At 39.1% G+C, this 24,454-nt stretch overlaps 1 protein-coding gene across 4 annotated transcripts in view; it reads left to right on the top strand.

The window, feature by feature from the left end:
- The window catches only part of LOC122652070, a 31,535-nt gene extending 7,374 nt beyond the window's left edge, over window positions 1–24,161 (top strand). Inside the window, exons 2-8 of one of the 4 annotated variants that reach the window (XM_043845740.1) lie at window positions 1,514–1,763; window positions 1,891–2,014; window positions 3,879–4,225; window positions 4,985–6,767; window positions 18,676–18,929; window positions 22,348–22,440; window positions 24,151–24,161. In XM_043845740.1, the coding sequence (XP_043701675.1) occupies window positions 1,514–1,763; window positions 1,891–2,014; window positions 3,879–4,225; window positions 4,985–6,767; window positions 18,676–18,929; window positions 22,348–22,419 (2,830 nt within the window). In that variant the 3' untranslated portion in view covers window positions 22,420–22,440; window positions 24,151–24,161. Of the gene's footprint in view, window positions 1–1,513; window positions 1,764–1,858; window positions 2,015–3,878; window positions 4,226–4,984; window positions 6,768–18,675; window positions 18,930–22,347; window positions 22,442–23,859; window positions 24,054–24,150 lie in introns of those variants that run through there. The other 3 variants (XM_043845738.1, XM_043845739.1, XM_043845741.1) reach the window with 3 other exon arrangements.
- The last annotated feature ends 293 nt before the right edge of the window (window positions 24,162–24,454 follow it).

The raw sequence follows: 24,454 nt of genomic DNA, 5'->3' as shown, positions 1-24,454 counted from the left end.
TTTGTTTTAGTATTTCATTGAACAAAATAAAACATCACAAACAAAAATAAGCAGCAGAAATTGCTGCAGACTGCCAGAATCACTTTAAGGACTCTCAAAACAGAAAGAATGGTATGCAATCAGTCAATCACTGATTAACCTGCTCTGATACCATATGACAAGTTCAGAACAAGAAAACCAGATCCTGCATAGAGAAGCAGAAGAAGAGAGAATATAGGAGAGAAGGAAAAACAGATTGATTTGGGTGTAATATGCCCTCTCTCTCTTTCTCACAGACACGTACCCCCCAATCCCACACCCACACATATGCATGCGCTCTCAGGGGCTCGTCTCCATACTCACATACTTCTGCTCACGTGGCCGCCCACCATTATGCATAAAAGGCAAGTCTGCGTTGTTGTGTCTAACCCTGAAAACAATTTTTTGTCATTACATCATATAGCTCCCCTGTAAAAATGTGGAAATCCACCATCTTTTTTTGATACTTGGTATCCACCATTTGATGAACCTCACCTCAGACAGATTATGATTGGATTTGATTACCATGGCAATCCAATCTTTCATATTCTCTCAAATAGCCTGGAAAATGATGATTACTAGTTTCTCATTTCATTTTTGGGTTTTTGTGTGTGTGTGTGTGTGTGGGGGGGGGGGGAGGTGTGTGTGGTTTGGCGCCTAACATGATGGATAGTTCCTTTGTTGAATCAGGTTGGTATTTTGGCTGATCTGATCAGTTGAGCTTCCTTTTAGGTCCAAGTTGTTCAGCTTCAATATGGGCTGAGGCCATCCATGATAAGTGGAAATTATATTGAAAATATCACCTTCTAGTCTGTTGGTGTCATTTGTCGTGGTATATTGGCAGAACTTCTGACTTTCAATCTCTAAGCAATTACTGAAGGTCACCACCGTGTACGTATTTCAAAAGGCAAAGCTGGTACAAATGGGAAAAAAAAACAATGTTGGCATTTTGTTGTATGAATATTTCATGAGTCCTTGCAATGGAATGCTGGATATAGCTTAATTTAGTAGTCATGATGTAGGGAACTGAAGGGTCCATTTAATGAATGAGTTGACTTGTTATTGTGATAAGAAGAGGGGGAAAATCCAGAGGAAGGTTCTGAAAAGGAGAAATTTCTGATATCTGTTTTAGTATAATTGGTGAGGAAAAGTTGAATAAGATAATGAAGTGGATATGCATGAATTTCATAACTTTTACTATGACAGATGGTTTAGACCAGGGATATTCTACTGTTTTTCCGGATAAATAGGGATTTCCTAATTTTTTTTTGTTGGTAAATTGGGACGTTCTTGGTAATTTGGCTTTAAACTTAAGATTGGAGAAGTGGTTTTGGGAAATCACCATGTCTATTCACACTTTCTTTTCCCCGAAAATATTTGAAAGAGGTTCAATTCGGAAAGTATTTGATCCACAGAATATTCCTGTTATTTGAAATTTCTTAAATGATTTGGATGTTGATAATGTTTTCTGTGTCTTACCTGCTTCTTTTACCAGTTCTGCAGGAGCATCCTCACCTGCTGTTCCGGTAAATATTGGCAGTATTGATTGGTTGGGCAATGGCCCGGGTTCAAAAGCGGGTTCTCTATCTTGTGTTGGTTCACATCCTCCATGGAATTCCCTGAGCACAAGTGCTGGTGGTTCTAATCTTGGGTCCTCACAACCTTCATGCCGACCATGGGAAAGGGGGGATTTGCTAAGGCGTCTATCTACATTCAAGCCTTCAAATTGGTTTGGAAAACCAAAGGTTTGGACTTTGTTGGTTTTCCATCAATACTTTAAGTTCAGAATTATATGCTGGTATTACATGCTTCACTTCTGCCTTTCTGTAATTCCTTGCAGTTTGTTTTTCTGTTCCCTGTAACTCTTTGCAGGTTGCGAGTTCATTGGCCTGTGCCAGTAGAGGCTGGATAAATGTGGATGCCAATAAGATTGAATGTGAGTCATGTGGAGCAAGCTTGAATTTTGCTTTGTCGGCATCCTGGACACCCTCTGAAGGTATGTATCCAAAGTGAGTTTGTGATATTTTCTGGCTATTCACTCTTTGAAGGCTTTTTCTGTGTCCGTTTTATTCCAAAGATCTCTTGTTTCATTTCCAGTTCAGTGCCATGGGATGAAATCTAATTATTGTAATGGCAGTACTGTTTTTGCAGTTAATTGTTTTTCAGCAACACACATAGAGTTACATAGGTAATCTAGATTGTTATCTTGGACACAAAAACTTGTTCTGCAAGTGTCTAAAATGTGAGGAGAGGTTTCAGAACTTTTCCTCGGGTAATGTCTTGGGGTCTCACACTTTAATTGTTCCTGGTTAATGCTTCAATACTCTGGCAAGGAGGCTAGGGTCTACAGCAACAGCATCTCTGTGATGAGAGGTATTGAGTAAACTGAATGACCTAAAAGAAAAAAAAAATCATGTTTAGGCTTTGTAGATCTGGGAAACACTACTGCTGCAGGACTTCTTCATTTTTATCCTCTTCTTTGTTCTGTATTTTGTTGTAGTCTTCAATATTCTTTACAGAAAAAAAATTCGTTAAATAATTTAAATGGTTATAATGGTGGTGCAGCTTTACTTATATTGACTGTTTTTCAACAACTTCTTCTGCTGAGGGTTAGTCGGATTGGCATGAGACTGAAACTCCTGCCTAGTTTAGCCACTAGGGCTCTGTATTTGTCTCATGGAAGCTTCGGTGGCACCCCGTAAAGGGCCCAACCTCCTCTAGTCAGGGAAAATTTGCTTCAGTGATTCAAAAGCAACTCTCTCTCTCTCTCTCTCTTGCTATTTTATCTAGAAACTCCTCATTGTGGAGGTTGAAAATTCACGGTTTGAGTTGAACTACTCTCTCTTAATCTTGTTAAATCATTAGTCAAATATATTATGGACATATATTTGAGGTAGGGCCTGCAATTTGATATGTGATTGTTTTAGAGTTTGCCGATCAGATTCCCAAAACAAGCAAGAGGATGAAAGTATGAAACAACACACAATTTGATCCATAAGTTGACTGAGTGTGGCCAAAGCAAGACGGTCATCTTATAAAGATAGCCGTCTAACTTTTTATTAGAATAGTATATGTATTATTATTCAAATTAAAATAATTAACTATCACTAAGATAATAGTGAAAAATAATAAAATAATGGCGCTTCTATACCGGCAATGATAGTTGACAATGGCATCAGCTTTCCAGCATTATTTGCAGGCTAAATATTTGAACTCTCTCTCTCCTGCCTTGGAGACTATTATGTAATTTTGTTTTTTGGGATACTTTACGGTTATGTAATTGGAAATGTTTAATAATAGCTGCTCTAGAAAACCTTAGAAAAAAATTTGGAATTGGCAGTAAATGTTTGATATCTTTATTTCCTGAAATAGTGTTACTTTCCATGGTACTTCAACTGATTAATGTTTACGATGCTAATAAATAAATTAACTTGTGACCCCTTTGGTGTTACCTGCCTGCATGAACCCCTTTGTCTTAGACTGAACTGATTTTCAGAATTTTTGATGAATAAATGAACAAAACTAGAAAGAAGATAGCAGAGGGTACTAAGAGAATGTTGATAACAAAATACTCTGTTTGTTGTTTGAGAAACATAATGAATGCTTTAGGTAGTGATTGACAGTAGGAAGTTTTTCATTTTGATAATTTTGGCATGCTAAATGATTTATCCTGAATGCCTTGTTGATTTTTGTAAGCCATGTGGTGCCTTTGTTTTAATGATCTAATAGATTCTATTAAGCAAAAATCACCTTGAGATCTCATTTCCTTTCCTCTTTGTTGTGGAGTATTAATTTTGATATTAGTGGCACCAGGTTGTTGAACACTAACATTTGTCAGTTCTCATTTGTTTTGCTTGAAGTTGATGCTGCTGGTGAAACCTTTGCCAAGCAGCTTGATACTGGGCACAAGCTCAGTTGTCCTTGGAGAGGAAATAGCTGTGCAGAATGTTTGGCGCAGTTCCCTCCAACTCCTGCAACAGCGCTAGTTGGTGGTTATAAGGACCGATGTGATGGACTCCTGCAGTTTCTCTCTCTTCCTGTTGTAACTTCATCCGTAATTGATCAGATGCGGGTATCACGAGGCCCCGAGATTGATCGTTTTCTTTCCCAGTTGCAATCTTTTACAGCTGGAGAATTGGGTTTTAAAGCGGAGAGCATTATAGGAGCGGAATCCTCACGAGAAGAGGCCTTGTGGGAATATTCTCATGTAAGATAATTATAAACAATTACTTTTGCCGTGAAGCGCTGAATTAACTCATTGTGTTGAGGTGTGCAGGCTTTGTGGCTGTTGGTGGCTTGGCTTGCCATGCCTGCTTGCCCTAACCTTGCCACCTAATTTTTGGTGTCTGTGTGGGTTCTATATGCCATCCATTTATGATTTGACTGCGCTTGGCATAGAATACTGGAGCTAAGATTCTTGTACTGTCTAGTAGGCTGCGGGATTCTCCAGTTTAAACTTGACATTTTGGTTGGATGGAATGTGTTTATAAAATTTATTTACATGTTACATCTTATTAAACAGGTTTACCACATATCAACAAACGAAGCGATTATTTTCTTGACCAACCTTTGTTCTAGGTTTATTCAAATAGTTTACAGCATGCTAGACAAATTTTTATCTTCACAAGTCTTCTAATTTTATTATTTTATGTTATTGAATATGATTATTACATGTAAGTCATGTTGAAAATTAAAGAAGAGGCCTTTTACTATAGGCTGATGTTTGTAGGCAATTTTGTATGTCATGTTTACAGAACCTCCTGATAATAATTGGATGGTTTGGTCATGCCTGTCGTGCATATTTAGTAATAGGGCGATATGCGGCCTATGGTCTGGGCATGTAGCTGTTGCTTGAATCAGCTTATTCAGAATCTGTGGAATATATGCTTATTGCCTTCCTTGATTGTGTTGATGCTCAGTTGTGTTCTTGTCAACTAACTGTACTTCCATCTAATCTTTCTGACAGGCACAGAAGTTGATTAGTCTCTGTGGATGGGAGCCTAGATGGCTTCCAAATGTGCAAGACTGTGAAGAACATTCTGCTCAATCAACTAGAAATGGATGTTCTTTTGGCCCCACCAGGGACCAAACTTATCCTTCACAGGATCCTGGACCAAGCAAGAATGGGGTTTCTGCTTCGGCTAAAAAAGACACTAGAAAGAAAAATTTGTCTGTGCCGGAGTCTCAATGTGAATCTAGGTCACCTTTGTTAGACTGTAGCTTATGTGGTGCTACTGTCAGAATCTTGGATTTCATAACTCTATCTCGCCCTGCCCGTTTTTCTCCAGGCAATATTGAAATTCCTGAAACAAGCAAAAAAATGGCATTGACACGAGGAGTAAGTGCAGCCAGTGGAATTAACGGATGGTTTGCTGCTGATAGTGTGGAGAAAGAACAGACTGAGGGCCGAGATGAAGCAGCTACAACAGATGAAGGAAAATCACTGTCAAATGCTGGTGTGGATTTGAATCTTACCATGGCTGGAGGATTGCCATCTACGCAGTTGGTCTTTGCATCAATGCCTGAACGATTTCAAGTAGCAGATATAGGAAGGGATCTAATGATTGGACAACCTTCAGGTAGTGAAGTTGGTGATCGTGCAGCTTCGTATGAATCACGTGGCCCAAGTACTCGGAAACGGAGCTTGGAGGAAGGTGGGAGCACAGTTGACAGGCCACATTTAAGGGTGCAACGGGCTGATAGTATAGAGGGAACTGTCATAGACCGCGACGGTGATGAAGTTAATGATAGCATACAGTATTCAGCTGGGCCTTCAAAGCGTGCACGGGACTTGGACATCTTTGATATGTACCATTCATCATATGGGAAGCGTTCATCTGGTGCTGGTCCTAGTCATTCAATGGGGTTTGACATAGATGCTGATGCCAACAGAATTGATGCACTGCAACGATTTAATGATTACGTTATTGGTCGCACGTCTACTAAAGACTCAGCACGTGCATCCTCTGTTGTTGCAATGGATACAATTTGTCATAGTGCAGATGAAGATTCTATGGAAAGTGTTGAAAATTATCCTGGTGATGTTGATGATGTTCCATCCCCTACTATATACAAGAATCTAGACATGAATGATGCATCAGAGTTGAACTATAGCAATCAAGCGCAACAAAGCGCTTGTTTCCAACCAGCTGCTGAAAGAGTTGCTGGAGAAATGGGTGGAAGTAGCACAAACGATGGTGAAGAGATATTGAACACAGAAACTGTGACTGCTCATGCTAGGGATGGGTTTAGCTTTGGTATAAGTGGAGGAAGTGTTGGTATGGGTGCTAGTCATGAAGCTGAAATTCATGGGACTGATGTTTCTGTGCATAGATCAGACAGCATTGTTGGTGATGCTGAACCAATAGCTGAAGTCACTGAAAATCAGGGCCAATCAGGTGAATCTGCTCCAGATCCTGGGCTAATGGATGAGTTTTTTCCTAGAGAAATGGAGAGGGAGGATCCTCGCGGGGACAGTCAAGAGATGATGTCTCGGTCTTTGGGAAGGGCAGATAGCAGCTCAAAAATTGATGGTTCAGCCAAGGCTGAATCTGTTGAAAGTGGTGAGAAGATTAGTCAAAGTCACGTGTTGGCGCAAGAGACCAGTGCTCATCCTTCTCTTTCTTGCAATGCTGTTGTATATTCTGGTTTTGATGCATCTAAGGGAGAAGTGACTCGGGCTGGGAAGGCATCGCTAGTGGATGAGTGCACATACCTTGAATCGGAATATGTTGCTGCAAATGGGATAGGTGAGTGAAGTAATGATAACCTCTCTTTTCTTTAGATTTTTAGCTTTTGTGCTTTCGTTTAATTTTAAGTAGTTAATTTTCGTATTCTTGAGGCCTTCTCTCAACTTTATTAATTAATTATAAAGGGTGACATTTGTGGACCTAATAACATCTTTGGGACTTCCTCAATTGGTGGAAATTTGTATCTTGTTTAATTTCCTACAACTGTGATAGGATAGACATTTATAGCAGAGCTCTTTGAAGGAATACTCTTTCAAAGTTATGTATCGATAAATGCTTCTCCTTCAAAATGTTATCAAATCTCGAAGTCCAATGCTCCTGATGGGTTTCTAGAATCCTAAGGATGTGTTTGGTTGCGTAAACCAAGTGGTGGTTGCGTTGATATTGGTGAGGAATCCATTAGTGGTGCACCAGTTGATCCATTGTCCTGACAGGTTAACTGTTTGGTTACCCTGAGTCTGTTAACTGAATCTTCCTGAAAAACTGTTTGGTTACTCTGAGTCTGTCAATTGGATTCAACTTGAATCCGTGTGAACAACTGTTTGGTTTCCCTGAGTCTGTCAATTGGATTCAGCTTCAATCCGTATGAAAAACTGTTTGGTTCAGATAGATCATGTTAACACATTGGCTACTATATGGCTAGAACATGAAACAATTATGAAGAAATTTGCATGCAACTAATGTTTAAACTTGAATTAAAATGGCAGTTAATAGAGTTCCTATCCAATAACTATCATTGTCATCCATTACGTTAATAAGATATAATTAGTTCATATATACTATAAGAAATGGTCACAATCTTTTGGAGCTAAAGGAGTTTGGGCCTTGGTGGATTCGAACCACCATCCCCTTGGAACATGCTCATGTTCCAAGTGCTCTACCAATTTGAGCTAAAGACCCATCAAGTAGACAAGAATAACCAGTTTTTTCCCACATTCAATTAGTATAAAAAACCTTAGTTTGTAGATCATATTAGTTTTCACTCCTTACAGCTGCAAAAGACAAAGGCCTAATCTTAATTGAATGATCATTGCTGAAAAACAAACCTTTGACTAATCAATAAACATGATAATAGTGAACGCCTGCACTGTATACAACTCACAAAGTTATTAAAATCCTAATGATAAAAGGTTCTCATCCAGTGTTCTGAGAGCTTTAGGTAGGCTCAATGAAACATCATGTTGGGAGAGAAGGTTTTCCAATTATATTAAGTAGTTGTCCACTAAAAACAAGGAAAACTATCAACATCCTCTGCTTTTTAAAATTTTTTGTCTTCAGACTTCAAACGTAACAATCATACCATTATCTAGTCTTCTACAAACAGCAAAATTTCATTAGTTTCTCAAGAAAATTAAACATATTCTCGGTGCTAGATTGTGACTGGAATGGAACCATTAAATGTTGGGTTTTCCAAAGCATCTGAGTGCACAAATACTCACCTCACAGCCATCATTGGAAAGAGAATATGTAAGATCATTAAGTGAAAGCCTACATTGATCCCATTCAGTTTTCTTGTTGAAAAGCTTTACACCAACATCTGCACATCCTTTCTAAGGGCTTTTCATAGAAGTCAGAATCTTGATGATGTTTGCATAATGAAGCAACAACATTCTAAAAAAGAAGCAACTCTTTTAAGTCTTCAACATGAGTAGTGTAAGTAGGTCAGTAGCTAAAACATGAATATAGAACAGAACCTTGTATTTAGAATCATGGCAACTATACAGTAGCCCCATGGTAAGAAGAAGATAAGCTTCTAAAAAGCTTGAATTAAAGTAGGGGACAGTAACAAATGCAGTAAGTTCATTGGGGCAATCAAGTTAGTCATCAAGAAGGAGGTCATATGCCACTTGGCATATCTTTACAGTTGGGTTCTTCTACACTACATAATGAGAAACAATAGAGACGTAAATGAGGGAACATGTATAAGACAGTCACGTATGGATTTATCCTAGAAAGATCACTCAAAAATTATAAACTAAAATGATCCAAATATCACCCAAAAGCAAATAATTATATTTTCTAACACTCTACCCCTCCATTACCTAACAAGTTCCCTATATTTATGCAATCCAAACTCCATTTTGAACTATGGAGAGGAACAAACTTACACATTTCTCCACAAAGAAAAGGTAAATTTTGAAGGTTTTGAGAAGATACAGTAGCTCTAAAGTTATACCCAAGAAGCCTTAGAAACAAAGACCCAACAAAATTGCTTGGAGAACAACACATTCTTCTCCCAGCCTACAAAGTTATTCCCTTAACTAACATTCCCTTGCAAATCAAATATGGTTTTACACACCCAAAACCAAGAAATTGGGAAGGCCAGCCTTCTACCCTCTTATTAATACCTAATTTGTAGTGAAGTGATCCAAAGAATCAAAAGCAAGAAGCTTAACCACTTCTCTTGTCTCTCTACCCTTCCTTCCTAGTCCCTCTAGATTTGGCCCACAACTTGGTGTTTTATCCAATTTAGGCCTCCTATCCTATCTTTTCTGCTACTCTCTCTCTCTCTCCACCTGGTACTATTCCATTTTCCAATTCACCTTACCAGCTAGAAAATCAAGCTCACCACTCTACTATTTTCCTTTCATCATCAACCTTCCTATTCATTACCAACGTGCTCTCAAGAAAACCATTTTAAGCCTAACCAAGAACTGAATGCAAAGAAAGTATGGAGCTATTCTCTATCCTGTCTCTCCAAATTTCTCTCACATTCTTTTCTTACTAGGAAGAAAAAAAAAGGAACTCACTGTAAGGTGGCAGAGGATGAAATAAATAAGTTAATTTGCTGATCTTGGTACTGTAGAGAGGGGAATTTGAAATAGAGGGGGTGGAATTATTTGTAGCAGTATCAGAACATGAGTCTGGCGTACTTCATGGGAGCATTGGAGTAAAAATTATACTTCTTGGCTGCATTAGGTGGAGCAGAGAGAATCAGAGACAGAGATTATGCAGTGGTCAAGTATCGAACTTGAGAATTTCTTCCCAAGAATACCTCAGGCATTGCTACCTCATTAAAAAAGATCTCATAGATTGCACAGCTACCTCATTAGAGATTGGATAAAATCTTCATCATAGATTGCACATATCAGATCAGATGTACCACTAGAAGAAGGAAAAAAATTTGAGAACAATCAGAACCAAACACGTACAATCCAAATTTAAAAAAAAAAAAAAGAACCCCTAACCTGCAATTTGCAATAACCCACAAGAATGGTCGGCGACTTTGCAATAACCCATTAGCAATGGCTTCCATTTGTCATTTGGGTAGCTCAGCAACGCTTCCGAAAGCAACATAAACCACAGAAGAATTTGGCTTTGAGTTCAACCATTCGATATAATCCTTTGAGCCCTTAAATAGCTCCAAAGGATTTAAAAGCGCAAGGGTTTGATGGGAGGAAGAAGGAAGGAAGATCTTGACAGGAGAGAGATGGAAGCCTAGTCAGCTCAATAGAATAAGAGGGATCACTTCTGTTGGCAATTAGATCACTATAGCCATTGAAATAGTAGTAGTAGATGTCAAGCAAAGTTGCTGGTTGAATCCATAGAAGAGCTGAAGGGACATGTAGGTTGCGTGCAATCTTCATCATAGATTGCACATATCAGATGTACCAATAAAAGAAGGAAAAAAAATTGAGAACAATCAGAACCAAACACGTACAATCCAAATTTTAAAAAAAAAATAAAAAATCCTAACCTGCAATTTCCACATTCAAAACTCAGAACCTGCTAGGGTTAAACCCTAGGTTTACAAAACCAAAGATAGAGAAGGCGAGAGAGAGAGATAGATAGATAGCGAGCAATAGATAGACAGAGAGAGATACAGAGATGGAGGTAGATAATGAGAGAGACAGAGAGCGATAACAAGAGTGAGAGAGAGAGAGAGATAGATAGCGAGCAATAGATAGACAGATAGAGATACAGAGATGGAGGTAGATAATGAGAGAGACAGAGAGCGATAACAAGAGTGAGAGAGAGATAGAGAGAGAGTGATCTTACCTTCGCAGGAGACGAACCAGTCGAGGGTTGAGAGGTCTTCCCTTCGAAGGAGACAAACCAGTTGAGGGTTGGAGAGGTCTTCCCTTCGCAGGAGACGAACCAATCGAGGGTTGAGAGGTCTTCCCTTCGAAGGAGACAAACTAGACGAGGGTTGGAGAGGTCTTCCCTTTGCACGAGGCGAACCAGTCGAGGGTTGAGAGGTAGTGCCTGATAGTTTGTTGAATCATTGTAGATTCACAAACAAAAAAGGTATTTATAGTAGGATTAGATTTTCGTGAATCAAATATGGTGGACCCAAAATAGATGCACATTTACGTAGAAAAAGGGGAATCACCCAGATTTATGAATCGGAATCCGTTCACCAAAAATTTAAACCAAACAGTTTTTTAAATTCAGATTCATGTATCCACTGATACACCACCAGTTGGTTCGCCGAACCAAACACGTCCTAAGGGATTAGATTCGGAAACTCCTTTGGCCCTAAACCGTTCAATTTTTTTGACATGTAGTCCTCTCATCCAGAATTCCTCTCATTGTTTGGGATGCCTGGGATAAGCCTGTGGGTGCTCACTGCTCCCCTCTTATTGCCTTCTCTACAAAGCTTTGGAATGTCAACATTGTCCTCAAACATTGGAACTCTTCTTCCTTTAGGAATATCTCCTCCCTTGTTTCAGATTGTCGTGCCAAGCTTTCTGATATCCAGTCCCATCTCCAATCTGACTTCCTCAATGCTTCTTTGACCACTGAGGAACATTCTGTTTCTTCCGAGCTTCTTATTTTGATTGCCCAAGAAGAGAGTTTCTTCCGTCAGACATCCAGTGTCGAAGAGGTTGAATCTTTGAGACTTTAATACTGCCTACTTCCACAGGTCCTTGAAAGGTAGAACCAATAGTAACTCCATTTTTAAACTCTTGGCTAGTGATGGTTCTTCCATCTCCTCAGTTGAGGAAATCAAATCTAAATCTGTCAACTTCTTCAACATCTTCACTCTCTCCTCTTCCATCCCCTTTGTCATCCCTGATGCTCTTCTTAACAAAACCATTCCTCCCTCCATTCTATCCCCTATGAGGAGTTCTCTCTGCTGTCTTCTCTCACAAAGCTAACCGGCCGGATGATTTTAGAATCGGTTTCTTCATCTCTTGTTGGGACATTATCAAACCGGATCTTGTCAAGGCCATCCGGAGTTTCTTCTTTAATCACTGTCAGGTTAAAGGGACCAATCAGACCTTTCTTTCCTTCATTCCCAAGAAGGAAGGTGCCTCCTCTTTGACTAACTTTCACCCATTTCCCTTTGCAACATTCTGTACAAGTTTATTGCAAAATCCTTCCTAATTGTCTCAAGTTGATGCTTGGTTCCCTTGTTAGTGCCAATCAATCGGCTTTCATTTCTGGTAGAAGTATTTTTGATATTTTTCTTCTCTACAATGAGCTTGTCAGAGGATTTGACAGAAAATCTCATCCACCTACAGCCCTTATGAAGATTGATATCCTCAAAGCTTTTGACTCCTTGTCCTCGGATTTCATTGTCGGTGTTTAATATAAAATGTCTTTCCTCTTGCCTTTGTCATTTGGATCTACCATTGCATCTCCTCCCCCCGTTTCTCGGTTCTTATCAATGGTAGTCCCGCTGTTTCTTTGCCTCCTCTAGTGGTATTCACCAAGGTTGCCCCCTCTCCCCTTACATCTTCACCTTGGCCCTTGAAGTCCTTTCCAGAAGTCTCTGATCTAATATGGACCTCCATCTCATTTCTCCTATGCCCAAATGCAAGGCCCTTAAGATCTCCCATCTTGCCTTTGCTGATGACCTCATGATCTTCTCTAGAGCCGATATCCCCTCCATAGAGAGTAGCCTGCTTGTTCCTCTTTCAAAGCATGTTTGGTCTCCGTGTTAACCCCTCCAAGTCCCTCCTATATCTTGCAGGGGTTTTTGAGACTATTATGTCTTGTCTGAAAGAGAAGACTGGGTTCTTTTTGGGTAGTCTTCCAGTTTAGTATTTGGGCTTACCTTTGATCCCTTCCAGATTGACTGCTCACGATTGTTCCCCTATTCTGGATCTCTTGCGCAAGAGGCTCCAGGTTTGGATGGGTAAGTTGCTTTTCTACGCCGGCTGTCTTGAGTTGATCTGATCTGGGCTTCAGTAATCTTATATTTACTGGTCCAACATTTTTGGTCTTCCGAAGTCTATCATTTTGAAACTAGAGTCCCTTTTGTGTGCTTTTCTCTGGAAGAGGTGTCAATCTTCCTGGTTCTTTTGCTTGATCAGTTGGTCCTCAGTTTGCCTTCCCAAGGATGAAGGGGGGGGGGGGCACTTGGCTTGAGAAAAATCAAAGATGTCAACATTGCTTGCATCCTTAAGCTTTTTTGGAAGATTGCAGCTAAGAGGAAGAGTATTTGGGTTGATTGGGTCTATCCCAGCCTCCTCTGTAATGACTCCATTTGGACTGTCATCCCCCCACCATGGATGCATCCTGGGTTTGGAGAAAGATCTTGCAGCTCAATCCTCTTATGCTAGGAGTTATTGCTTTCCAGATTGATGGTGCCTCCACAAGGTTCTTGTTAGACCTTTGGCACCAGCTCGGGGTCCTTCACATGGCTGGGGATAGAGCTATCTACAGCTACGGTTTCAACAGGTTGAACATGATTTCTGATATCATTCAGCATGATGAGTGGCCCCCTCCACCCTCCCCTCCATGCCTGGCGTTTGGGATGTTCGTCCGAGTATCCCCAGGAGGCCTCCTGGCGGTGGTGATATGGTTATGGGTACTGCATCCTCTTCGGGTCTGTTTAGTGCCGAGTTTGGTTGGGATCTTATCAAAGTTTGTGGCTCTTTTGAAGTCTTGCGCAATCTGGTTTGGTTCAAGAGGCACATCCCTCGCCACAGCTTCACTGTTTGGAGGGTCTTCTCCCGCTGCCTCCCGACCTAAGCCTTTCTGATACAGCGTCGGATCCCTGCCTCTCCAAGTTGTTGCCTTTGTTGGAATGCTACCAAAGATGTGGATCACCTCTTCTTCGACTGCAGATTCTCTTCCTCTGTTTGGAAAGGTATCCTCTCCAAGTGCTGGCCTCTAGAAGAAGAATCCTCTCCTTTGGAAGAGAATTAATGTAGACCAGTCACAAGAGGATTGCAAACTTCAGGTCCAGCAACAGTAAATACTTTGATTGGTTCTTAGATTTGTAGAAAATTTCAGAACAATAAAATAAAAAACAAGAAATCAAAGGAGGGAAGAGGAAGATAGGATAATCTCTCTCAGACTCGGGTCTCTCATCCGTGGCTTCTCACCAATGGCATCTCAGCATACTCTCTCAAAAAGCAAAGCATAAAGCTATATATATTTTTTTCTGAGTCTCATTAATCAAATTCGCATACAAGGCTGTAACCCCTTACAGACTTATATAGCAGACTGAAAAATAAACTCAAAACACTGAAAATGAAACGCCTAACCCAATTCTTAATTAATAAGGTAACATAAACCAACTAGGAAACCAAAATAATGAAAGAAACTGACACAATACAGGACTCTAACTAGACTAAGTGAATCCCGTTTTCCTACTTTCTACTCATATTTTAGGCCCATTAAAGTGGCCTATTAGATCAAAGGCCCAACATATACATAACCCAACCCAAAGCTTATTTCCAATAAAATAAGCCCTTTAGGTGACTTATCTGCATCAAGAATGGATTTGGATGGATATGTCCTTTACAGGCAAATCTTGTTGTGATGTAGTAGTTGAGCTTGCTTTTAGAGTCGCAATCTACCACATCTGGTTTCATCGCAACCTCCACAGATGGTCTCCCAAGTCTAGATCCTTTCAGCAGATTTGGGAATCCATTATTTTTTAGTCAAGCCAAGATTGGTGCTGCCCTCTCCCGGTGTGCAGACACCCGTAGAAATAGGTGTGTTATTAATTCTTGGGGCCTTTCCCCTCTATTCTACATGCTAATGCCTCCACCCTTGTGAAGGCAGAGCTTTGTGATTGTACTTCCCTTGTTTTCTCCTCCCCCTCTCTTGGGGAGTCCCTGTTGTATTCTTTCTCTTTGGTAAATTCTTTTTTTTACCTCCCCCGCAAAAAGGTTTCAGTAACTCCGTTGAAAACCAGAATCTCAGTGGAGAAAAAAAAAACAGATTCTAGAAAATGTAATAACTTGAAATAAGAAACACCGATGGATGCAGAACTCTGGTCAAAGGTCTGATTTATAGAGGGAAACAAAGTTTGGTTCTGATTCAATGGTCTGATCTGAAGTTATGATAATATCCTACTAGAGATAGGATACTAAAATAGGGTTCCAGAACAGAATATCGACCTCAGCTTATGATAGAATCAAAACAGTACTAACGGGATGTTCAAACAGCAATGAAATCAAGTATTAACAGTAAAATATTAAGCTGAAACAGAAATAAAAATAAATAAAAAACTAAAACTGAAAATAAGAATCAGATATTCAGATCTAAGAATTCCAGCAAGTCATTTAACAGTAGGACTCTATCACAACAGCAGCAAGATCAGATTTTGCAACCACAGGATTGTTTAGAATGAAGTCCAATGACTAAATCTGAAGTTTGATTAAAAAAACTTGAGTTTTAAACAATGAGAAACAGAATTTTCCAGCAACTAGAACATGAAGAATAGCTGAACAGAAAAACCAAACATTACTAACCTAAATCAGTGATAAAGAATGGAGGAATAAAAGAGAGATATGAACCAAGCATCCCACCTGGAACTAAGCTAACATCCCATTAGCCAACCTTAGCGTCTCTCCAAGGGTTGTTGCATGCCACAATAGAGCAATCTGAATCCCACAGAACATAGAGGCAGCAAAAGCCAATTATATTCAATAGCAAAATCGTATGGAGCTCTATGGTTTTTACATCAATATATTGAAACTAAATGTGTACTTACAATAGAAAAGGAAAGTGTACTTGAATACGAAAGAAAGCAATAGGAAACTCTATCCATAAAAGGAATAGATGTCCCTGATAACTAAAAGTCTAAAACTTTATCTGAACTAATAATAATAGGGTCCCACATAATTAAAACTCTATCCAAAGCTCTGTCCTATCCTTAACAACCAAGTAAATAACAAGTACATAATTAAATAAAACAACTCAAACTATACTAATAAAGTAGTTCCTGTATTCCTACCTTCTACCTATATTTTAGGCCCATTAAAGTGGCCTATTACAAGAAAACCCATTGGACTAAAAACCCAACTCAAGGCTTGTTTCCACTAAAATAAGAGTCATTCTATTTTTTATCTGCATCAGCTTCACTAGCTGAATTAACAAATGATGGTAACAGAATCTGATAAGTTGAAGAATTTAGATGCAGGATAGATTACGATAATCTCAAACTGTGTGAGCTGCCTAATGAAACAACCAGATTCTTGTGTATGTCATTGAGATAAGGTGGTATCAACAAATGTGGGAGGATATTAATCTTGATTACTGTACAAAGAGACAGGTTTTCATGGAGCCTGGTCCTGCAATCCACCAAGAACATTTCTTCCCTCGGGCGTAAAACTGCAGATTGTGTGAACACAGAAATCCAGTCTATTGATGTCCAAACTCAACCATACTGATAACTGAAGATCAAGCTCAGTTGGGTCCAATACACCAAGCAACTTGGATGGGAAAGTTGTGTTAAGAAAATTTGAGTATTTGCTAAAGTTGTAGTCATGATCTACCAAAAAGTTTATCAAAACTTATTAAGTAGTTGATGTAGGACGATAGGGCTTGAAGAGGAGGAAGATCCAGCCACAAATGGCCAGGCCTGCCCCTATCGAGCCAGCCCCTTTTTGGCCTTCATATGGGCCAGCAATGGGGGCAAGCGTGGCCTGCATTATAGGTCTGATGGATGGACTTTTAGGCCCAACTAATGGGCCTTGATTGGGGCCATTGAGTGACCCTTTAATGACTTGTGTGGGAAGGCCTCCTTAAGAAGATTTTATTTTGATCTTTGTTTCCATTTTAAGAGTTATTTAGTTTCTATTTGATGTAATCAGAATTAGGAAGCAATCTAGGTTAGTTTCCATTCTTATTTGAATTGTATTTGGTATGAGAGATTTTTCTCCACGCAATGCAGGGTTTGCTTTCAGTTTTATCAATAAAAGAGGGGCTGTCCACTCAAGACACCCACGATTTGAGTTTTGAGAACGCTTGGCTTTGCCTTGTGTGCTGTGGGATACAGATGGTGTGAGACCAAGGTCAGTGAGAGACTGACCAAGGCCATAGGAGAGAGGCTTTGGTCGTAGCATATCCCTATTCTTCCTTCCCCTTTCTCTTATATCCTTTCTTCTTTTTCCCTTCTATTTTATTGTTCTTCTTCTCCTACATTCCCTGCAATTCCAGTAAGGATCGATTCAGACCTGTTCTTGGAGATTAAGTTGCTGCCCACTTGTGCAACTGAAGAGGAGTATTGATACAAAAAAGGGGAGATCGATTGGGGGACTCAATCTTGTTCTCCAAACTCTGCAGCTGCAGAAATTGGGAGTTTCTCTTGCTGTTATTTTTTCTCCTTCAGAGCTACTGTTCAGACCAGCAGATCATGGTGAATTTTTGATAAGTTGCAACATTTTCTCAAAGTCTTCCTTCGACCTGAGTTGCATCTCCATCCAAAGTCCAGGTCGGCATTAGCATATTTACTCCCAATTATTTGTTGAGAGGTGGTAGCTGTTGGTGAAGTCTTCTTATCAACTTAAGAGTCCCTATTGGCTCTACTTTCTGACTTGCAGTCTTTGTGAAAGAGGGTTATCAATTAAAGAATCCAAGGAGGGTTTTACTTCATATTTTCGTGGACTATCACTATTGGTTTCTGTTGGATCACTCCCTCTATCGAGACAAGTGTCCTGCCTTCCCTAATCTCTTTCTTTCCTGGACATAATCAGTTACTATGTTAGATGTTCAGAGTTCAGACAGGACACTTAGTTGTCTGAAGTTAGTCACTCTTTAAATCAAGGTTAAGCTCCATACGATACTCTGTTTTAGGATGTTATTCATTATATTTAGACACTGCCAGATCACAGCATCCAGTCATTGGATCTCTGTGATATTTATAGGTCGGATTCATCTTTCTACTTGCCACCTTCGAGCATAAATTCTGTTGGATTTAACCCACAGATCTTGGGATCTGTAAAATCTCCTAAAAAATAGTATCTAGACTTGCTATTCACCGATTTAACTCATAAGTCCAGATCCCACTGTTGGATGTCCTAGAAATTTTGAGCTTTTGTTCCTCCACTTGAGTATTACTCTTGACCAGAATTTTGTTTAAATTTGACTAGTGGATTTTGAGTTCCAAATCTGTTATTAAATCTGGAATACATGTTCCCTTCGATCCTTCTTGCTATTTGGGAACCTGTAACCTGTTAAAAGGGTAAATCCTGCTCCACCAATTAAGCAAAATTAATTATTAAAATTTTAGGAAGAAATTATTCAAAACTTGGAAGCAGCCTCTCCTGCATGACAGGGGGTAAGGCTGCGTACATTTGCCCCTCCCAGACCCTGCAGTAGCAGGAGCCTCGTGCACTGGGTTGCTCTTTTAATTATTAGAATTGTTAGGAAAAAATTTGCTGAAATAGTAACTCAACAGAAAGGACTGATAACTCATATGCGTAACGGTAGTACTCCCACATCTACATGACAACTTGTATTGAGAATAGAATATCACAGCTTGGAGTGGGACATCAGTTGGCTTCGATGGGTTGATCTGCCATGGATTTGAAACTGGTAATTTCCAAACCTTGGTACAATGGTACGGGTAGATATGGTTCTGTCATGCTGGCTTCTCTGGTCAATAAGACCACTATGACCTCTAAGAATATTGTTTATAGCTTATTTAGTTCTAATTTTTTTCCCTTTCCTTTCCTTCGTTTCTCTTGCTTACAAATTGTGAAAATTGTGACTTGTTTAGGGCCTCCAAATGGGGAAAGCAACTATGAAGAAGCAGTAGTGTTTGATCCAATTAAGCATCATAATCGTTTCTGCCCTTGGGTGAATGGAAATGTAGCTGCTGCCGGCTGTTCTAGTGATGATTCCAGTTCTATTGTTGGTGCTATTGCCCTTTGTGGGTGGCAGCTGACTTTAGATGCCATGGATGCCTTTCAATCGCTCGGCCATGTCCCAATCCAAACAGTGCAGTCAGAATCTGCAGCATCTTTGTACAAGGTTGTTGGACTTTCTCCTCAAATATATGTTGTTGATTTCTTGATATTCTTCCTTCTTTTTTGGGTAAATTACACTTGAGGTACCTCACTTTCTGGGTATATAAGTTCAAGGTTCCTAAAGTCTAAAAGTTTACATTTGGGGTGCCCTAAGAACAATCGGTGTTGGTATATGTTAACAGATAATAAAGAAATTATCAAAATTCCCTACGTTTCTTAATCATAAAAAATCCAATTGGAAAGATATGGTTCAACAACACTTTTTTTTTCATATTTTTTTAACTTTTGGTTTGGATCACTGAAATAATATTTTAAATCATGGCAAACATTATGGTATACTCTGATACTCTGATTTAAGATCATGCCATCAGTAGCTTAAAATATTCCAATTGGAATGGTAAGGTTCAGGCATAATGTTTTAACATTTTTAAATGTTTGCTTTGGATCATGATTGTTCAATTTGCATTTTAAATCATGGCAAACATGATCATACAATTTGATCTAAAGATCTTACCAACAGAAAATTCTATTATTTTTCAAATGGTAGGATACAATGCAACCATTATATTTTGGCATTTTTAAACTTTTGATTTGCATCATGACCATTCATCTAGCATTTTAAATCATTGTAAACACAATTGTAATGTCCGATCTATGATTGGATCATTAAAAGCATTATTGAACATTATCCTTCCAATCGGAATCTTTTTCATGCTATAGATGGTATGATCTTTAATCAGACTGTACCATGATGTTTGCCATGATTTAAAATGTTATAAGAATTGGCCATGATCCAAATCAAAGGTTAAAAAATGTAAAAATTTGATGTTGAACCATATCTTTCCAATTAGATTTTTTATGACATTAGAGCTGATTGAAGGCAAGGATCCATGTAGCCGACCCCATTTAGTTAGGATAAGGCTGAGTTGTTGTATGCATTGTATCGTATAGAATCTTAGGGCAACGTTAGGAACCTTAAATGTAGATACCTAGAACATGATTTACCTCAGGTGTAATTTACCTTTCTTATTTTTTTCCCTCAGCAGAAACAAAATGTATAATACATTTAATAAGTTGAATGCAATTCCAAATGATATGACATTAGACGTATATTCATTTCTTAATATTCTTTCTTTCTTTTCATATCTTTGAATTTCTTATTCTTGTAATTTTCTCTGTTTCTCTTTCTTAAGGAATTTATGCCATTATTTATTTTTCTGAACCTCGCATCTATGGAAGCAGCCGTAGAAAGTTGGCTTGTGATGTGCAATGTGCTTCTGTTTCTGCAAATCTGTTGGTTTTGGAAATAAGTCAGACATATATGATATATTGTTTCAGAAACCAGAACTTGGCTAAGTTAGATACAATTTGAACCCCATGCAAAAGTCCCATGTATGTTGAACTATCCAATTTCTCTTGGGCTTAGCTATGTTTATTAGGTTGGGGGCTGGAGAACGTTTCACCTAAAAGGTTCCTATCTACCTTTAAAAAACAACAGATCAAATTCCTCTAAAGCCCATTGTCCGAATGATGGTTTCTGGTTGCAGCTAGGATGTTTACCCATGCTTGGCTGTTAACTTCCATTCAAGAGATAGATCTGCATTAGTTGGATTACTTGAGGAATCTGGATACGAAAGATCAGATCAGTAAGTTCACCTGCTTTGTTTGCATTTGATGCTTCCTGCCCTGCTTCTTCTCTTTCCGAAGCCCCTCTTCCAAACGAAATAAGTCATAATGAGCATAGTTGTCATGGCGTCTAGGCAACCCAAGGCGTTGGAGGGGTTCCAGAAGCAAGGCGACCAAGGTGTCCAACTCGAGCCTTGACAACTATGATAATGAGATTAAAAAACGATGCTTCTTTGGCCATGTGGAACATGGATTAGCATCGTCATTCCTACATAAGTGATCCGCCATCCATGATTGGAAGAAGTGCTATATGAGTACTGCTTTCCACGTCAACACAGACACACACACACAACCTTTCAAAATTTGTACTGCCGTTTAATTGAATGTCATGAACTCATGATATTTCAACTTTTTTCGTTTAAATTTTAGCTGCTATTACATTGACCTTTTGAAGTAAATAGAAGCAAAATAGAGGGTTTTATTTTTTGTTATGTGGCAAAATCCTTTTGAACCAAAACTTGATGCATGAATAGAGGGTGTGAATTAACTTGTGGTTTTTGACTTTTCGTGGTTGCTACCTAAACAGCCTCATGGAAGATTTTGGACCCATCTGATCAATCTTTGCTGGACAATCAATCTACTTTGCTGCTCTATTATTATTATTTATGGGCACTGTACCTTGTTCTAGTTATGTAGGACCACTTAAGTTCTGTATATCATATTCCTTTTGTGGCTTCTAGCTAGGCAGCGATATGGTTGCTTTGTGAACTTGTCCAGTCAGGGTTGGAGCAATGATTTTTTCTTTTCCTTTTTATTTATTTATTTTTTGGGGTGGGGGTTGGTAGGGGGGGGGGGGGGAGGGTGTGGAGCAGTCTCTCAAGTCTCAACAGCTTAATTGGTGTTCTATATGCACTCTGGTTCATGGGTTAGCCGTTGACCCATGTAATCTGTTTGTGGGAGACTGACCTAGCAAAGCTTGGGTAGGTTACCTATTTCTGTATAAAATTCTTGACATGTTATACATGCTGTCTTCTACCCATATGATAGTCATATGTATTTTGTTTGTCAGAAATAGAGCTTTGACAAATGGTCGCAAATAAAATATTTTGATGACATTTTTGAACAGTATTTGGTGGCTGATAATACAAGGGGATAAGTCTACATGGACTGCTATGTGATTGATGTGGTTTACAAAATTTTGATATCTAGCTAATCAAAATGGTCTTCTGCACATGCATGCACACACATAGTTATGCAAACACATATGTAGAGCCTCAATGGAGTGCTATGCAGCTGAGGTCAAAGAGAGAGTATAACAGTTTGATAACTGCTGTCATACTTTCGTACAGGGAACTGATCCTTTATGTATTTGTATACATGGATCACCTATTTAAGCCACATGAGGCTTCTGTGTCCAGTACTTCAATTCAACCATTGGATGGATACCCTGTGGATTTTAACCCTATATGTGAAATTTCATGGCCCACTATGTTATTGACTATCTGTCTTTCCTCAAATTTTGGGCCACTAAGTCAATTGGCATTGTTGGCTTTCCAGCTGTTTCTTGCCATTCTCGACGCTAAAATAGCTATGTGGAGAAATGTCAGCCACATGCATAGATGTCATGACAAATACTAGGGTCCCTGCTTTGTTGGGATTTATAAATAATTTGGATGCTTACCATATCACTGTATTTTCCTCCATACACCTTTGTTCTAGTCTTCGTAAATGTCTCATGTTAGATAACATCTCCCGATGTTATTTCCAAGTTCATTAACAAAAGTTTCCTCTTACAGGATGATCACCAAACTACTGGTCAAAAGCTCGTGGCATGCCGCTCAGTAAGCAAGGGCCACGGACATCACTAAGATTGGATCTCCAGAAAAAAGGTATTCCAGCTTTCAGTTGGTCAAAATTGATTGGTTCATTATTTAATGAATCAACAGTTTGAACTTTGAAATAAGATTTACTTCCTACTTAACATATATTTCCTAAAAAAATTGTCAAAGATGGACCATATTACAGAACATTCACCTAGAGCATGGCACTTACAGATAAATGGATAATTCCTCTATTTACCATGCACATATATCGTAGTGTTTTCTCTGATACCACTTCTGCTGAGAGAACGAGAGTTTCTGGATGGTGTGTTAGACAAAAAAGGTTTGAATGGAGAAATTAAATAGAAGTTGGTACTCATATCTGTGTTCTTGATAGTATTTATCAGTAGTGCCAGAAGGTGATGGTTCTAAAAGTCTGTTCAAACCTACTTTAAGTCAGAGCCGACTTGCTTCAACTTCCACTTATGTCAGGATCAACATAATATTCACTTAAGGACAAAAAGATAGAAAATTCAGACTTTGGTCAACTGCAGTACACTTCTGTGATTCTGTCCATTGTATAAAGCCTCGATACGTATCGACCTTAACGGGAAGATACATGTCGAGATTGAGCCTTTTGACAAGGTGCCATGCGATATGGTTTGAAAATAAAAAAAAGGGGTCTCAGGTCATATTGAGCTGTATTGACTGCGACATGTTGAGACTGGTCGATACACCCTGAGATGCCTAAGCAGCAGCTGCCACTGCTACCGGCCAGCAGCAGCAGCATATAGTGTTGGAAGGGATTGCCAACATAAGTTGCATGTTGGCAGGGCCCTCCAACCCTACAGAAGTAAGCTCTCAATCCTACTTAGCTAACACCAATAAAGAAATAATTAAATAAACTTCAAATTACAAAGTATCCTAGACAGCCCTACTGAACCATAAATCCAGGTTTGGACTTGGTCCGCCTTGTACCGGGTGTCCAAACTGAGCCAAGATGGTGCAACCATGGATGTGTACCTGCATCATGCCTTATGATTTGGTAGACATGTCTACATCATCATCTAATCATGGTTGAAATTTCTGACCAATTTGACATTCCCTTGTATCATTACAGAGGTTGGGAAGATGAGCTTAATGGTTAAATAGGAATTCTTGAAAAATCAAGTTGGAATGCCTTTCTTTTTTTTTTTTTTTTGGGTGGGGGGGTCCCAATCTATCAGACAATGTGAGCCTGCCTATATTTTGAGGGCTAAATGGTCGAAAAGTGGGAGGTGTGATGCCCAGCTTTTAGGATAATGGTGTGATTGCAGATTTTTTCCGTTGTCTTATTAGATATTAAACTTTTTAAATATATCATCTGGCTTTATGAGATGAATTTCACTTGCTATTTAGTCTTTTGCAGCTGTTTCTGTTATCTTGCTATGATCCATGATTCACAACCAGGATCCTAATTCATTTTTTCCCCCTTTCAAATGTTAACAGGAATTGAAATTCATATTTTGTGGTGCAAGCGAAGTAGTCAGGTTCCGCAGTGGGATGGCATTTGCTATTGCAGATTCCTCCAGCAGCGAAAAATAGAAGCCTGTTATATTAAATTTAGAAGCTACAAAAATTTTGGATGCTTTTCAACCAACCTTTAATTTAGAATGGAATGCAGAGTTCTTTTGGTTTCTCTATTTTCCCCCTATCTTTTAAGGTTGGTGATCGTACTGCATTTTTTGCAGCCAATAATAATGTAGAGCTGTTGTGATTATAATTAGTGGTTGGCAACAGGTGGTGGTGGTGGTTAAAGCTTCATAAATTTTTACTTTGCCATATATGATGTATGACAAAAGAATAAAAAAACATTGCAAGTCATCCATCCACTGCCAGAATCTAATTTTGGTGCTTGGATACGTAGAGCAGCTTCACCCTTTTGAAGAGGTACTCAGGTCGTTCTTTTGAGAAGACAATGTATTGGTGATGGGTTTGCTGACTACAGTGACTTACTGTTTCCTCTGATCTGGGCATACTATTTAATCTTGACCCTGCATTCTTCTGGTGTTGATTTCACTGGTCTATCATAAGTTGTTGCCTG

The sequence above is a fragment of the Telopea speciosissima genome, chromosome 2 (genome assembly GCF_018873765.1).
Source record: "Telopea speciosissima isolate NSW1024214 ecotype Mountain lineage chromosome 2, Tspe_v1, whole genome shotgun sequence".
Lineage (NCBI taxonomy): Eukaryota > Viridiplantae > Streptophyta > Magnoliopsida > Proteales > Proteaceae > Telopea > Telopea speciosissima.
This window is presented reverse-complemented; position numbering and strand designations above follow the sequence as displayed.